The sequence below is a fragment of the Lynx rufus genome, unplaced genomic scaffold (assembly GCF_022079265.1).
Source record: "Lynx rufus isolate CCGP_SWC_20201006 ecotype Redwood Valley unplaced genomic scaffold, mLynRuf1.p SCAF_23, whole genome shotgun sequence".
In the NCBI taxonomy this organism is placed as follows: Eukaryota; Metazoa; Chordata; class Mammalia; order Carnivora; family Felidae; genus Lynx; species Lynx rufus.
The window spans coordinates 1,293,972-1,308,057 of NW_025814838.1; the positions used below are offsets into that span (position 1 = coordinate 1,293,972).

At 49.7% G+C, this 14,086-nt stretch overlaps 2 protein-coding genes across 5 annotated transcripts in view; both read right to left on the reverse strand.

Moving 5' to 3' along the window:
* Positions 1 to 540: 540 nt before the first annotated feature.
* TMEM265 (transmembrane protein 265) lies at positions 541 to 4,191 on the reverse strand. The gene is made up of 3 exons (XM_047087882.1): positions 3,728 to 4,191; positions 2,526 to 2,696; positions 541 to 1,034 (listed from the first exon to the last, which is right to left on the reverse strand). The coding sequence occupies exons 2-3, from the start codon at positions 2,691 to 2,693 to the stop codon at positions 873 to 875; spliced, it is 330 nt and encodes a 109-aa protein (XP_046943838.1). The 5' UTR covers positions 2,694 to 2,696; positions 3,728 to 4,191; the 3' UTR covers positions 541 to 872.
* A 104-nt stretch (positions 4,192 to 4,295) lies between these two features.
* The window catches only part of SRCAP (Snf2 related CREBBP activator protein), a 35,800-nt gene continuing 26,009 nt past the window's right edge, over positions 4,296 to 14,086 (reverse strand). For all 4 annotated transcript variants that reach the window (XM_047087880.1, XM_047087878.1, XM_047087881.1 and 1 more), the window contains 7 exons: positions 12,087 to 12,256; positions 11,763 to 11,959; positions 11,554 to 11,668; positions 11,249 to 11,368; positions 7,746 to 7,940; positions 7,506 to 7,589; positions 4,296 to 7,394 (listed from right to left, as the gene is read on the reverse strand). In XM_047087880.1, coding sequence (XP_046943836.1) covers positions 4,704 to 7,394; positions 7,506 to 7,589; positions 7,746 to 7,940; positions 11,249 to 11,368; positions 11,554 to 11,668; positions 11,763 to 11,959; positions 12,087 to 12,256 — 3,572 coding nt within the window. In that variant the 3' untranslated portion in view covers positions 4,296 to 4,703. The remainder of the gene's footprint in view (positions 7,395 to 7,505; positions 7,590 to 7,745; positions 7,941 to 11,248; positions 11,369 to 11,553; positions 11,669 to 11,762; positions 11,960 to 12,086; positions 12,257 to 14,086) is intronic.

Sequence of the window (14,086 nt, forward strand, 5' to 3'; positions counted from 1 at the left end):
CCAAGATATGAAAATTCATTATAATCCTACAAAGCTTCACACACAGGGCAGAGACTTACCTGTGACTGCTATCCAACCCTTCCATTCCTCTTTCGACTCTGGAAGCAAGCTATCTGGGTTCAATCCCAGCTCTGCCTCTCACTAGCTGGGTGACATTGGGTGCTTGTTTCCTCAGCTATAAAATGTAAATAATGGTACCTGCTATCGATTAACTGTGAGGACTGAAGGAGTTAAGAAATATAAAGTGCTTAGAACACAGCCTGGAACATAGTAAGCACTCAGTAAATAGTGGTTGCTGCTATTACTCTTCCTATCTGGCCACAGGGTCTCTGTTGATGTGCACGGGAGAAGCTGGGGTGTTTCCAAGAAGGGAAACCACCAGGAGAAGGGAGGGGGTGGAGAGAAAGAAAAAAAAAATCCTTTCTTTCTCTCGGAGTGCCTAGGTAAAGGGAAATGCAGATTTTGCCATCGGTCACATGTCCAGTCTGGCTCTTGCCAAGAACCCGGGGAAAGTAGGGGAACAACAATTAGACAGGAGCATTTCACCACTAAAAAAGCTTTTTATTACAAAACAAATTCTAATAAAATCAGGCCTGGTTTTCAACCCCACCTCTGGGTTGAGGCCCCTAGGATGTGATGGGCTGGGGGAATTAGGGGGTGGTGGGCACTGAAAGAACAGAGCAGGCTGGCCTCCCCTCATCAGTCTCAGCTGCTGCCTCCTTTTAGAAAGGTCTAGAAGAGCTCTTCCAAAGCCCTTTGAGAGAGGCACCATCCTTCCAGCCAGGAAGGACCACTGCTCGCCCCAGACCCTAGCAATGCCGCACTGCAGGATCCAGGAGGTCTCGCTGACTCTCAGCAGAGGCCACCCAGGGTCACTCAGCCTGGGCGATGGCGTAGGAGAGCAGCCACAGAAGCAGGGGGCCCAGAATGAGGACAGCAAGCCAGACGGCAAAGCTGGCCAAGATGAAGTTCCGGGCCCGGGCCCCCCAGTGCACTGCCTCCTCGGACCGGCCTGCCTTATGCCGCTCTTCCGCCTGTGGGGGCAGGTTTTTGGTTAGGTTCTCCCCCTGCTTCTGACCCAAAGTACCCATTGTCCCACACCAATCCTCCATCCTTGTCATGGCTCAAAACCTGACACCCAAACCCCTAACCTCCCTTTCCAATGTCTATCTCTCAAGCCTCATCTGCAAAGCAAGTACCCACTCTGCTCTGTGTACTTCTCCAAGTAGCCATTGTTAGCTCACAAGATCACATATGGGAAAGTACTTTTCAATCCTTTTATTCCCTATCTTTTTCTACTCATCCCAGGTTCATTCAGAATTTGGAATCCTCGGCAAGAAACAATGAGCTATCTTGGAGTATTTAGCCCCGCCCCCCCACCTCCACGTCCAGTCAAACAACACTCCATTCATATTAGCCCCATGAGTCTCAACTCTCTCATTATTAAGGATTCTGTTTATGATTTTGACCTAATGAAGCCCAGAAATTCTCATGATGATAAGAATACAGTTTCTGATAATTAATATCCAACTAGGATTGAGAAAATTCCAGCATGATGTTTAAGTTATCCCGTGTGGCCTTTCAAAAGGTCCATGTGCAGTTTTGGTTAGGTGTTTGGAAATGGTGAAGCCCTCTCCAAAACTCCACAGCTTCTTCCCAACTGCTACAGATCACTCTAATCACTGCTCAACTGCCTCGAGTTCTGCCCCTTCCAATCCATCTTCCATGTAGGCCTTGAGAGCAGATCTCACTGAAACACAAGCCTGACCATGTCACTCTCCTCTCCAAAAACTCTTGAAAGTACTCCTCAGGGGGCGCCTGGGCGGCTCAGTCGGTTAAGCGGCCGACTTCGGCTCAGGTCATGATCTCGCGGTTCGTGAGTTCGAGCCCCGCATCGGGCTCTGTGCTGACGGCTCAGAGCCTGGAGCCTGTTTCAGATTCTGTATCTCCCTCTCTCTCTGACCCTCCCCCGTTCATGCTCTGTCTCTGTCTCAAAAATAAACGTTAAAAAAAATTAAAAAAAAAAAAAAAAGTACTCCTCAGTACTCTGAAGATAAAGTTTAAACTCCAAGCACAGCATTGTAAGCCCTTGGGAATCTGGGCCCTCTGGCTTCATCTGTCACTATTCCTCAGTGGTCCAGTCATGCAGAACTAATAGTCCAGGTACACACTGTTCCCTTTACCTAGAACGCCCTTTCACCTTTAGTCACTCATTCCCTAAGGTTATTTTCCTGTCACCTACTCTACTATACACATGTGTGTAATCACACGTACGTACACTCCCTAGCTCCCCAAATGCCTTGTATTTCCTCTGTCACAGTACTGATGACCTGCATTCCAGTCATAATTATCCATTTTCGCAGTTCTCTCTTTCATTAGACGGTGAGCCCTTTGACAGCAGGCCCAGAGCCAAGCTCTGACAAGTACTTAGTAACTGTGTGATCACTGTAGATATAGATCAGATACACCAAACCATTGCCTAACTACACCCACCCCCCTGCTCCCATAGGAATTGCATTCCTCACCTTGATGGCAAACACAAGGGCCACGACTCCCAGGCAAGAGCAGCCACAGATAATGCTAGTAGCTGCCAGGTAGCGGAGGCGGAGCCAGCAGCAGCGGATGGGGGATGGAGAATGAGCAGCTTCCATGTTGCTCACCAAGGTGTCCACTGCCTTCTCCTCGTCCTCCATCACCTGTGGGCGATACAGTCAAGGTACTTGTAAGCCCAACAACTGAGCCATTGGCCTGGCGTGCTCAGACTCCACCCCTCTCTCTGATCTGTCCTCGTGACCTAGCCCAACTGTCAGGTAAGCTGCCTTATGCGGAATTCCTCCAGTGAGTGACTCATAGACCAAGAGAGGAAATGTGTGGCCGGAATCCTTTTTTCTCAGCCTAAGATTTGGAGCCTTTAAAGGCAAGCTGGTGTGAATATCGCATTATCTGTTTTGCTGTTTTGACATGTAGGGGAAAGGAAAATGACAGGAGCACACTGACAAGCAGGAGAAAAACCATCTCAAAAGCTGCTAGGAATCAGACTATATAAATCAGTGACTTTAAACTGTATTTCAGAGGGCTTAAAATTTCCTGAAGTTCCTCAGAGGCTGCCCCTGAATATTGAGGGGTCACAAAATAGCACCCTAAGCCCTATACCCCACTTTAAGCAAAGCAATCATTTCATGTGAAAACACGGTGGATGACAACACAGGGATGGGGGAAAGGAAGGGGAAAATTATCCATTCAAGCTCTCTTTATAGCTGAGGACACTGAACACCAGAAAATCCTTACCTGCGTAAATCAGGGCCTCTTTTGCTATGCTGACTCCCTGCTACCTCTACTCTCCATTTTAGCCCAGGACCAGTCTGACCTCATAACCCACACAGAAACCTACATAACGATGCCTTGCTTAATCACTTCTCATTCCCCTAACTTCTCAAGTCCTCTGAGCTCTGGCATCAAACCACCTTTCCACCCTCATCTCCAACCATCCCCCTACATCCTACACAAAACAGAACCATTTGCAGTTCTCTGAACACAAGTAACAAAGGATAGATGGAAAGAGGAAAGGCAAGATAAGAAGAGTGCAAAGAATCTCTACCACAAGGCTGAAGAATGGGTATGGGAAAAGAACTGCTGAGGTAAACACAGATGTAGTCATTGGGGGGGAATGCAAAGAGAGGGTCCAGAAGTGATCAAAGGAAACGTAAAAATGAACAGGGGCTCTTACCTGGCTATAGGCCTTGAGGGACTGTGAGTTTCGGCTCCTGCCTCAGGTTTGATTTGGCTTGGGTGGAGGAGCTGACTCAGGTCTCCAAGCCAAGCCCAGGGGTGGGGTTGGGTGGCCAGCCACCTCCTGAAAAGCCCCAGGAGCTCGGAATGGGGTGTGGCTGACTCAAACTAGTTTGGCTAGATGGAGGGAAGCAAAAGGGGGATGGAGCAACTGGAGGTAGGATGCCTGCCTTCTGGAAAAGGAGTGAAAGCACCTGAGCAAGAGGAGTAAAAGCAGGGGAAAATCTGAGGCATCAGAGAGCTCTGAGGGAAAGTCCAGAACTAAGGGAATAGGAGGAGAGAAAAAGTATGAGTTGGAGTGACTTAAAACTGAAACTTTAGGGAAAGATACCCTACCAGATCAGATTTGCCAATCTTCCCTCCTCTTGGGTGATTTCTACCTCAAAGACACATAATTCTGGGTTACAGATCAGGTACTAGGGTTTTGGCAAGAACAAGAGAGAGGAGGAAAACGATGCCCAAGTTCCCACCCAGCCCTCCACCAGACCAGAAAATCAGAAGCCTCCTTACGCGGATGCTCATACAGAAACTAAGTTTATTATTTTTTCTTCTTAAAAAAAAAAGAAAAAAAAAAAACTCATGGTAGAGAAGAAGCCCCTCCCCCTTCCCCTAAAGGTGGGGGCTGTGAAAGATAGCTGGGGAATCAAGTACAAGGGGGTGGGGACAGAGACTATCTTGCCACCCTTAACACTGCCCAGCCTTGTGGGGTGGAAGGGAAGGGGGTATATGAAGAGCCCCGTTTCCATGACAACCAGTTGCCTACCCCCTACTTTGGTGGAAAGAAGGGAGAAGGCCCCTATGTCTCCCTGGAGGCTTTCCCCCTCAAAAGACTTCAAGTAGTGGTTAACAGAGTCAGGCCTGGTTGTGGAGGGAGAGGGGCCATGGCGGAAAGCCCAGGTGGAGGGGCAGCCCACTCACGTCTTGGCCTTGCGGCCTCTGTGACTAACGGTAGGGCCAGCCAGGTGGGAGGGGGCACTGCTGCGCAGGATACGCTGGTCCCCTTGGTTGGTGGCCCCACCAAGTCGACGGGGGCCAGGCCGGCGACGTAGGGTCCCATCCCCTTCCTCTTCCTCGCCTGAGGCTTCAGCCTCAGACTCCTCTACAGAACCCTCAGGTCCCAAGGGACTCGGGGGCTGTAGGCGGCCCCGCTTTGCCAGCCCAGGGCCCCCGCCAACTGGGGCCCCTGCCCGTTTGCGAGGCACCTTCTCAGTCTCTAGTGGGGGAACTAGAGACCCTGGACGCAGCCGGGTAGAGCGCAGTTTTGGAGCTAACGAGACCACAGGAGGTGTCAATTCTAACCCGCCTGGCCCACTATCTGCTAAATCCAGGTCATCCTGAATTACAGCCACCACCATGGACCCTTCACTCTTTCGCCCCCGCATTCCCTCTGCTTCAAGCCGCAAGCGGGCCAGGCGGGTGAGGGGGCGGCTTCCGTCCTCATCAGAGGAACTACCCTCACTCTCCCCCTGGCCCTGGGGTTGCCGCCGCCTCCCCAATCCACAGCTCTCGAGGACAGAAGAGCTGTCACGGTCCAAGACAGGGAGCTGGCTGGGCCGAGGTGATGGTGGATTCTTGGGAGGTCGACCCCGTTTCCGCTTGGGTGGGGATGTTGAAATGGTGAGATTGGTGACAGTGTTGGCGACAGTAGCAGTGGGACAGGCTAGGAGTGGTGGGAGTGGTGGCAGGGGAGGTGGTAGCGGGAGTGGCTGTGTCCGGCTCTCTAAGTTGCCATCCCCTGGAGAGGAAATGGTCCCAGGAATGGGCAAATCTCGTGCCTTAGGGGGCCGCCCACGCCTTCTTTTCTCCACAGGTGATAGGATGATGGGCTCGGGTCTGTGAATTGGCTGGGGTCCAAGAGGCTGGGACCCAGGACTAGGCTGGGGTCCCAGGACAGGCTCCGCAACAATAAGGGTCTCAGCCCCAGGGACTGGGTCAGCCCCATTGGTTTTTCCCTTAGAGGTGGATGAAGGTACCTCATCCACCCCTCGCCCAGCATCTGCTGGAGACCTGTTCTTCTTGGGGGGCCTCCCCCTCCGACGTTTCACAGCAGGAGGGGTGATGGCAAGAGGTGCCCCTTCTCCGTTCTCTGGGCTGCCCCCACCAGTCACCCCCAGCTCAATGCGACGGCGAGCTATGAAGGGTTGCTGGGTTGGGGTGGGCAGTGTGGATGGGGGAGCAGCTTCACAGGGCCCACCGGTGGGAGGTGAGGATTCTGGCCCCGACATGCTGCGGGCAGATGGGCTTCCCGGGCTGGTACCAGTCTCAGAGACCCCAGGCACTAGGGTGCTGGCAGTTCCCCGCTGCTGTCGCCGTCGCCTCACCAGTTCCTTTTCCTCTACCACAGTCACCAGCCGTCCCGGCAGCTTGCGAAGCACTTTGGGGCCTGGAGGCTGCCCTGGCCGACCAGCCCCCTGACCCCTAATTTCTACATCAGCACTGGTGCGACGCCGAGGGGGCCGGGCAGGTGAAGGACTCTCAGGTGAGGAGGTGGCCGAAGATGAGGTTGATGGGGCTGTGACCTCTGCTGGAACAAGTTCCTGTGGCTTCTCTGGGCTGGAGGTTGGGGTCTGGGCCTCCACCAGCTCTTCTGAGCTCTTGTCAGCCTCCAACGGCTCCTGAAGTAGCTCATCAGATGCTGCTGAAGGTGGGAGCTCCAGCCCATTGCTCTCACTCAGACAGGAGGGCACCTCCTCACCATCAGGCAGCACTGTGAGGATGGTCCCCTCAGCAGGCTCTGGCACTTCCTGCTCTTGACCGTTGGGGACGCTGTCAGCCTCCAGGGTTGGGCTAGGTGCAGAAGAGGCGAGAGAAAGGTTCTTCTCTGACATAGGCAGGATCTCAACAGCAACTGGCAACAGATCCTTAGGGGGCACAAGAGTAAGTGGGGAAGTCTCGGAACTGGCCATATCAGCCAGCTCCGGGGACTCGGTGGATGCCAATGCTTGTGCACACAGTTCTGTCTCAGGCCCCAAGCCCAAGGGGAGGTTGGTGACTGGGGGGGAGACGGGCACAGAAGGTAGACCAAGCAGGAGAGGAGAAGAAGGAGTTGAGAGAGAGGTTTGGGCTGGAGGTGGAGTATGAGCTGGCGGAGGTGTACAGGCAGGAGGAGGGGTACAGGCAGAAGAACAAGAGGGAGGAATCTGTGAAGGGGGAAGTGGAGGAGAAGGCAAGATATGAACAGGAAGCATGGTTATTGGATTTGGGGCTGAAATGGGGATTGGGGCAGGGATTGGAACAGGGATTGGGGCAGGAATTACAGCAGGAGCTGAAGCTGGAGTGGGTCGAGGCCTAGGTGCTGGCCGGGGAACTCTCTCCCTGGCAGGGCTGCAGCGTGGGGGTGTGGAAGTGCTGCGGGTATGATGGGTGGATGTGACAGGAGTGTGGTTTGCCCCTTGAGTCTCAGCCCGGGCTCCACGAAGACGTTCACTGACGCGAGTCCCTGGCCTTTCAGGGGCCTTGGCCTTCTTACTGCGCCGGTGACTGCCTCCACCAGTCCCACAGGAAACCTCATCCCCAGCCCCTGGCCCCTCCTCCTCCTCTTGGGGTAGGCGGAACACCTCCTCCTTGGCTTGGTCCAGGTCCTTGCGGGCAGCTTCCACTTGCTCCTACCAACAACAGAGCCCGAACAGTGGGTGGTCAGAGGGAGGCAAGCAGACTGGGACTGGTTAGAAAGAAGCAACTTCCCACTTCTATCCTCACCCCCTAGAAATACTCACTTCTGCCTGCTTGAGCTCCTCTCGGCTCACCTCCTCCAGTGAGGCTTCCAGGAATTTCATGGCATAACGCTCAATGGGGGTCAGCTGTGGGAAGGAGAAGCAGTGATGAACATAGGGACTTGGCAACCAGGGCCCATCACCCTTGATTATTTTCACCAGGGAAGATAGGAGGAGGATCACAAGGTCCAGAGGAAGAAGCTGAGAAGGGTGAGGTTAAGAACTAGTGGGTCTGCCACTGACCTGTTCTACAAGGGCAGCAATTTCCTGCTCAGCCCGGGACATCTCTTCATCCTCAGCCCCAGGCCGGCCAGCCTCCTCTCCGTCACCAGCAGGAAATCCATCATTCTCATTGAATTCTGCAAGCTCAGCCACCTGTTCAGCTTTGGCCTGGGTGGCCGCACGGATATCCTCTTCATCCTCTGCCCGACACAGTGCCTGCAAGGATGTGGGGAAGCAAAAAACCACAGAGATTAAAGAACTTTATATCCTGTAGTTCGATTCTGGCAAGAATCTAAAGCCAAGTTTACACCAAACCAGGTTTACAACAGAACTCAACTCTCTTCTGGGCCCTCAGAGTTACCAAAGCAATGCAGTATTTCCACACAGGATGAAACAGATTTGACTTGGCGGCCCACCAGTGACGAACTGTTTTTAGAAACCTCTAGCTCTGCTTCCTTTTCCACTCAAGTCAGCCTTAGATCTCCTTTAAAAAAAAAAAAAAACAAAAAAAAACAATCCTAGGCTGCCTGGGCAGCTCAGTCAGTTAAGTGGCCGACTTCAGTTCAGGTCACGATCTCGTGGTCCATGAGTTCAAGCCCTACGTCAGACTCTGTGCCAACAGCTTGGAGACTGGAGCCTGCTTTGGATTCTGTGTCCCTCTCTGCCCCTTCCCCACTTGCCCTCTGTCTCTCCCTCTCAAAAATAAACATCTAGATAAAAAAAAAAAAAAAGTCCCAGGGCGGCCCGGGCAGCTCAGTGGTTAAGGGTCCAACTTGATTTTGGCTCAGGTTGTGATCTCATGGTTTTGAGACTGAACCCCAAGCTGGACTCCACGCTGGGCGCAGAGCCTGCTTAAGTCTGCCCCTCCCTTGCTTGTGCATGTGCACTCTCACTCAAGATAAATACATGAATAATAAGAATAAAAATAATTTTGGGGCGCCTGGGTGGCGCAGTCGGTTAAGCGTCCGACTTCAGCCAGGTCACAATCTCGCGGTCCGTGAGTTCGAGCCCCGCGTCAGGCTCTGGGCTAATGGCTCAGAGCCTGGAGCCTGTTTCCGATTCTGTGTCTCCCTCTCTCTCTGCCCCTTCCCCGTTCATGCTCTCTCTCTGTCCCAAAAATAAATAAACGTTGAAAAAAAAAATTATAATAAGAATAAAAATAATTTTAAAGAGCAGTCCCAGAGGAGCGCCTGGGTGGCTCAGTCAGTTAAGTGATTATGGCTCAGGTCATGCATTATCTCAGTTTGTTGAGTTCGAGCCCCACATCGGGCTCTGTGCTGATTGTGTAGGATGTGTTAGAATTCTCTCTCTGCCCCTCCCCCAGTGGTGATCTCTCACTCTCTCAAAGTAAGTAAACCTTAAAAAAAAAGTCCCAGAAAGCTTTAGTTTTTATTTATTTATTTTTTTAATGTTTATTTCTCAGAGAGAGAGAGAGAGGAGTGAGAGAGCGACCATGAGTGGGGGAGGGGCAGAGAGAGGGAGACACAGAATCCAAAGCAAGTTCCAGGCTCTGAGCTGTCAGCACAGAGCCTGATGCGGGGCTTGAAGTTGTGAACTGTGAGATCGTGACGTGAGCCAAAGTTAGACGCTTAACCCACTGAGCCACTCAGGTGCCCCCAGAAAGCTTTAAATACACAAAAATCCCCAATTCTTCTTTGCCTCAAGATCCATCTTGACAACACACTACCACATCTTGTCTTTTCCTTGAAATGAATATCCAGGAATCTCATACCAAAGTCACCAAGAGATGCAACCTAGAGTGTGCTCAGCAATGGGGGCAAGGCACTTGGTAGGGAAAAAACATCTCCATGGTCTCTACTACTTCTGAAAAAATACAAATGCCCAGCCCTTGCCCCCCAAACTCACAACTTAGTATATTCTGAGATGGGGTCCCAGGAATCAATCCTTTAAAAACCTCTCAGGGAGCCGAGGGGGGAACGCCTGGGTGGCTCAGTCAGTTGAGTGTCCGACTTTGGCTCAGGTCATAATCTCATGATTCGTGAGTTCAAGCCCACCACTGGGCTCTCTGCTGTCAGCACAGAGCCTGCTTCTGATCCTCTGTCTTCCTTCTCTCTCTGCCCCTCTCCCACTCCTCTACTTGTATGCATGCACTCTCTCAAAAAAAAACAAACATTAAAAAAGAACATATTGGGGCACCTGGGTGGCTCAGTCAGTTAAGCGTCCGACTTCGGCTCAAGTCATGATCTCACAGTTCATGCGTTGGAGCCCCACATCAGGCTCTGTGCTGACAGCTTGGAGCCTGGAGCCTGCTTCAGATTCTGTGTCTCCCACTCTCTCTGCCCCTCCCCCACACACACTCTGTGTCTTTCTCACAAAAATAAACATTAAAAAAAATAACATATTAAGGGGCGCCTGGGTGGCGCAGTGGCTTAGGTATCTGACTCCTGACTTTAGCTCAGGTCATGTTCTCATGGTTTGTGAGATTGTGCCCCATGTCAGGCTCTGTGTGGACAGCACAGAACCTGTTTGGGATTCTGTCTGTCCCTCCCCTGCTTGCACAGGAGCACATTATCTTTCAGAAGTAAATAAATGAACATTAAAAACATTTTTTTAATATTTAAAAAATAATAATAAAAACACTTTTAAATGAAAAGCTCTTCAGGGGCACCAGCCTGGTTCTGTCAGTAGAGCATGAGACTCTTAATGTCAAGATCATGAACTCAAGCCCCACATTCAAGTGGGCATGGAGCCTACTTAAAAATAAATTATTTTTAAAAAAAGTAAATAAAATAAAATAGTTTTTCGGGGCACTTGGCTGGTTCAGTTGGTGTAATGTGTGATTCTTGATCTCAGGGTCATGAGTTCAAGCCCTATGTTGGGTGTAGAGCCTATTTTAAAAAAATTAAAAACCAAAAAGCTTTCCAAGTGATTCTACTATGCACTGGTGTTTGAAAAATAAGAGGTTACACCACATAGAAACCACTTCTTACATCCATTATGCCATTTAAACCTCAGTTACTTCCTTCTCATTAACTTTCAAAAAGTGGAAAGTGAGACTCATTAAGATTAAACACACTTGACTTAACAAACACAATTATTAACAAGTACTGTTAGAATTCAAACCTGTAACTGAGGAGTCCAAAGCCTTTTTTCTATGAAATCTTATGAACCAATAAACAATCTACTCCCAACCATCAAAGGCCAACAGTAGGGGTGTGCCTGAGTGGCTAAGTTGGTTAAGCTTACGACTCTTGCTTTCAGCTCAGATCATGATCTCATGGTTTGTGAGATCAAGCCTTGCATCAGGCTCTGTGCTGACAGCAAGGAGCCTGCTTGGGATTCTCTCTCCCTCTCTCTACCTACCCCTCCTGTTTGCCCATGTTCTCTCTCTTCTCAAAAATAAAAATGAATAAACATGAAAAAGAAAAAAAGAAAGAAAAGGTCAACAGTAATCTGGAAAGCAGCAAAAACGTCCTTTCCCCCTACAAAAGCTCAATGGGCTGAGAAACCATAGACATCATAACTATTAGCTCTGCTCTATAGATTGCCCACTCTTTTTTCACCTGCTCTAGGATATGGGTCTGCTTGCTGGCCACAGTCTCTTCCTCCTCTTCAGGGGCAGAGGGTACAGATGAGCCAGGTGGCTCTTCCAGGGGCATATCAAACAGCTCTCGGATGGTCTGCTTTGGAGAGAACAGAGGAAGAAGTGTCAGCCAATAGAATGCTGGGCCCCAGTCTACAACTATGAGATGACAGCTCTTAGAAATAGTCACAAGTGCCACTAGTTGAAAAGGCAGGTAGAGGCCAAAGCATCCTCTTTAATAAGCAGAAGTAATTCTCTCCTCCATAGGCTGGAAGATTTTAGTACCTGTTTAAAATAGGCTGTGGTGAAGTTGCCTCCCTCAATGGCCATGTCTCCCAACATTCTCTTTTGATTTGCCTTTTTTAGGATGTTCTCCTCCACTGTCCGTTCACTGATGAGTCTAGGGAGTGATGAAGGCATGTGTAAATAGCCAAATACGTTAATAAAACCCTATCAGTAAAGAGGATACAACATGAGGGAAGACTAGGCAATACCTGTAGATGTGGACATCTCGGGTCTGGCCAATCCGGTGACAGCGATCCTGGGCCTGAGCATCCATGGTGGGATTCCAGTCGCTGTCATAAAAAACAACAGTGTCTGCTCCTGTAAGGTTTACACCCACGCCCCCACTCCGAGTTGAAAGGATAAAGCAGAATATGCGTTTGTCTGCATTGAATCGTTCCATCAAAGCCTAGAGAAAAAAAAAAAAGGCAGTATTAGGAGACAGAGGCCCAAAAACAGACCCAAGGCTTAGTGGGGCCCCGTCTGGAAGACAGTAGCTGAAGTAAGCCTTTGAGGGCTACAGATGCCTGGGTTACCTGTCTCTGTTCAACTCTAGTAGACCCATCCAGACGCAAGTAGAGGTGGCCGTGGTAGGTAAGAAACTGTTCCAATACATCCAGCATTCGAGTCATCTGGGTGAATATGAGCACCCGGTGGCCCTCTGCCTTGAGCTGTCGCAACAGCACTGCCAATGTTTGCAACTTCCCTAAAGAAATATGAACGGGTACAGGGAATTTGCTATAAGCTGGAATAGGGAGAACACTTAGTACTGAAAGGTTGTAGTTGAAAGATAATAAAAGCTTTAGGCCAGGGTTTCAATTAGCCTAGGAGATCAAAAATTTAACTTTATTTTCTTCCCTTAAGGAGTCCCCTCTTTAGTCTGCTCTTTTCTTGGATCTAATTTCTCTGGGTCTAACCAGAGGTAGGATAACATACAGACCCATGGGGGAAAAAAAGCAATCCTAAATGGTGGTACTACAATCCTTAGGTACTACAATGAATTATGCCAGTTGAAACAGATAGATTTATAGGACAAATGTCAACAACACCAGCTGGCAGTCATGGCTAACATACAGGGATTGAAGAGCACTGAGATCAGAACCAGGGAGAGAGGATCTTATGAGGTTATCTAGTTAAACCTCCCATCAAACATAAAAGTTAACTTCTATAACATTTCTGATTAATCATTTTGAATGCTTTTAATAGACTTTCAGTTGATCTACTCTAAATGGGTTCATACGTTACAAAATTATTTTTTTTACTAAAATATTTATCGAAGGGCGCCTGGGTGGCTCAGTCAGTTAAGCACCCGTCTTAAGTTCAGGTCATGATCTCATAGTCTGTGAGTTTGAGCCCCACGTCAGGCTCTGTGATGACAGCTCGGAGCCTGGAACCTGCTTCCAAGTCTGTGTCTCCCTCTCTCTCTCTGTCCCTCCCCCACTCATGCTCGGTCTCTCCTGCTCTCAAAAATACACATTAAAAATAATTTTTTAATATTAAAAAAATAAAATGTTTGAGTACACATTGATAAAAATTTTGTTGTCTGATGTTCTAAAGCATTTAAGAAATTCCCAAAAAACGTTACTACAGGAATATTAAGGGGCGCCTGGGTGGCTCAAGTCCGTTAAGCGTCCAACTCTTGATTTGGCTCAGGTTGTGATCTCACATTTTGTGGAGCTCTGCACTGACAGTGAGAAGTCCGCTGGGGATTCTCTTTCTCTCCTCTCTCTCTCTCCCCCTGCTTGTGCTCTCGCTCTCAAAAGTGAATAAACACTTTTATTCATTTTTGAGAGAGAGAGGGAGAGAGGGGGAGAGGGAGAGTGGGGGGGGGAGGGGGAGGGGGAGGGGGAGGGGGAGAGGGAGAGGGAGAGGGAGAGGGAGAGGGAGAGAATGAGCAGGGGAGGGGCAGAGAGGGAGACACAGAATCTGAAGCAGGCTCCAAGATCCAAGCTGTCAGCACAGAGCCCAGAGCAGGGCTCGAACTCACAAACCATGAGATCATGACCTGAGCTGAAGTCAGACGCTTAACCAACTGAACCACCCAGGCGCCTCAATGAACATTTTTTTTTTTAAAGAAAGAGATATCTCTGCAGCGTTGTGGCAGAAACAATTTACTCCTGTGTCTAAAAGACATTCTTGCTTAACAGAACCTGATTTAACACTGTGGACACCTGGCAGAGAGCCCTTGATCCCAGAGAGCCCCAACCAATCCTACAAGATAAATCATGATTGGTCTAAATGAGCCACAGTTCCTCTTTGCCATTTCCCTTTTTTTAGTGATTAATCTAGGGATGGGCAAATGGCCCAATTCAAGCCAATGAGTTGTGAAGCACAGTCAGTGGGGAGAACTCGGCCCTCCACCCCCCAAAAAAGAGAAACTTGCTTAGAGTCTTTGTCTCAACCCCTGCTTCTTGCTCAAAGCATTGCTGTGCTCCCTGGAGTTATGGCAGCCATGGTAAGACCATTAAGAAATAAACATGAGACTACAAAGATAAAAGCTAAGGATGATAAGCAATGGAGAAAGACCAGAAGGTTC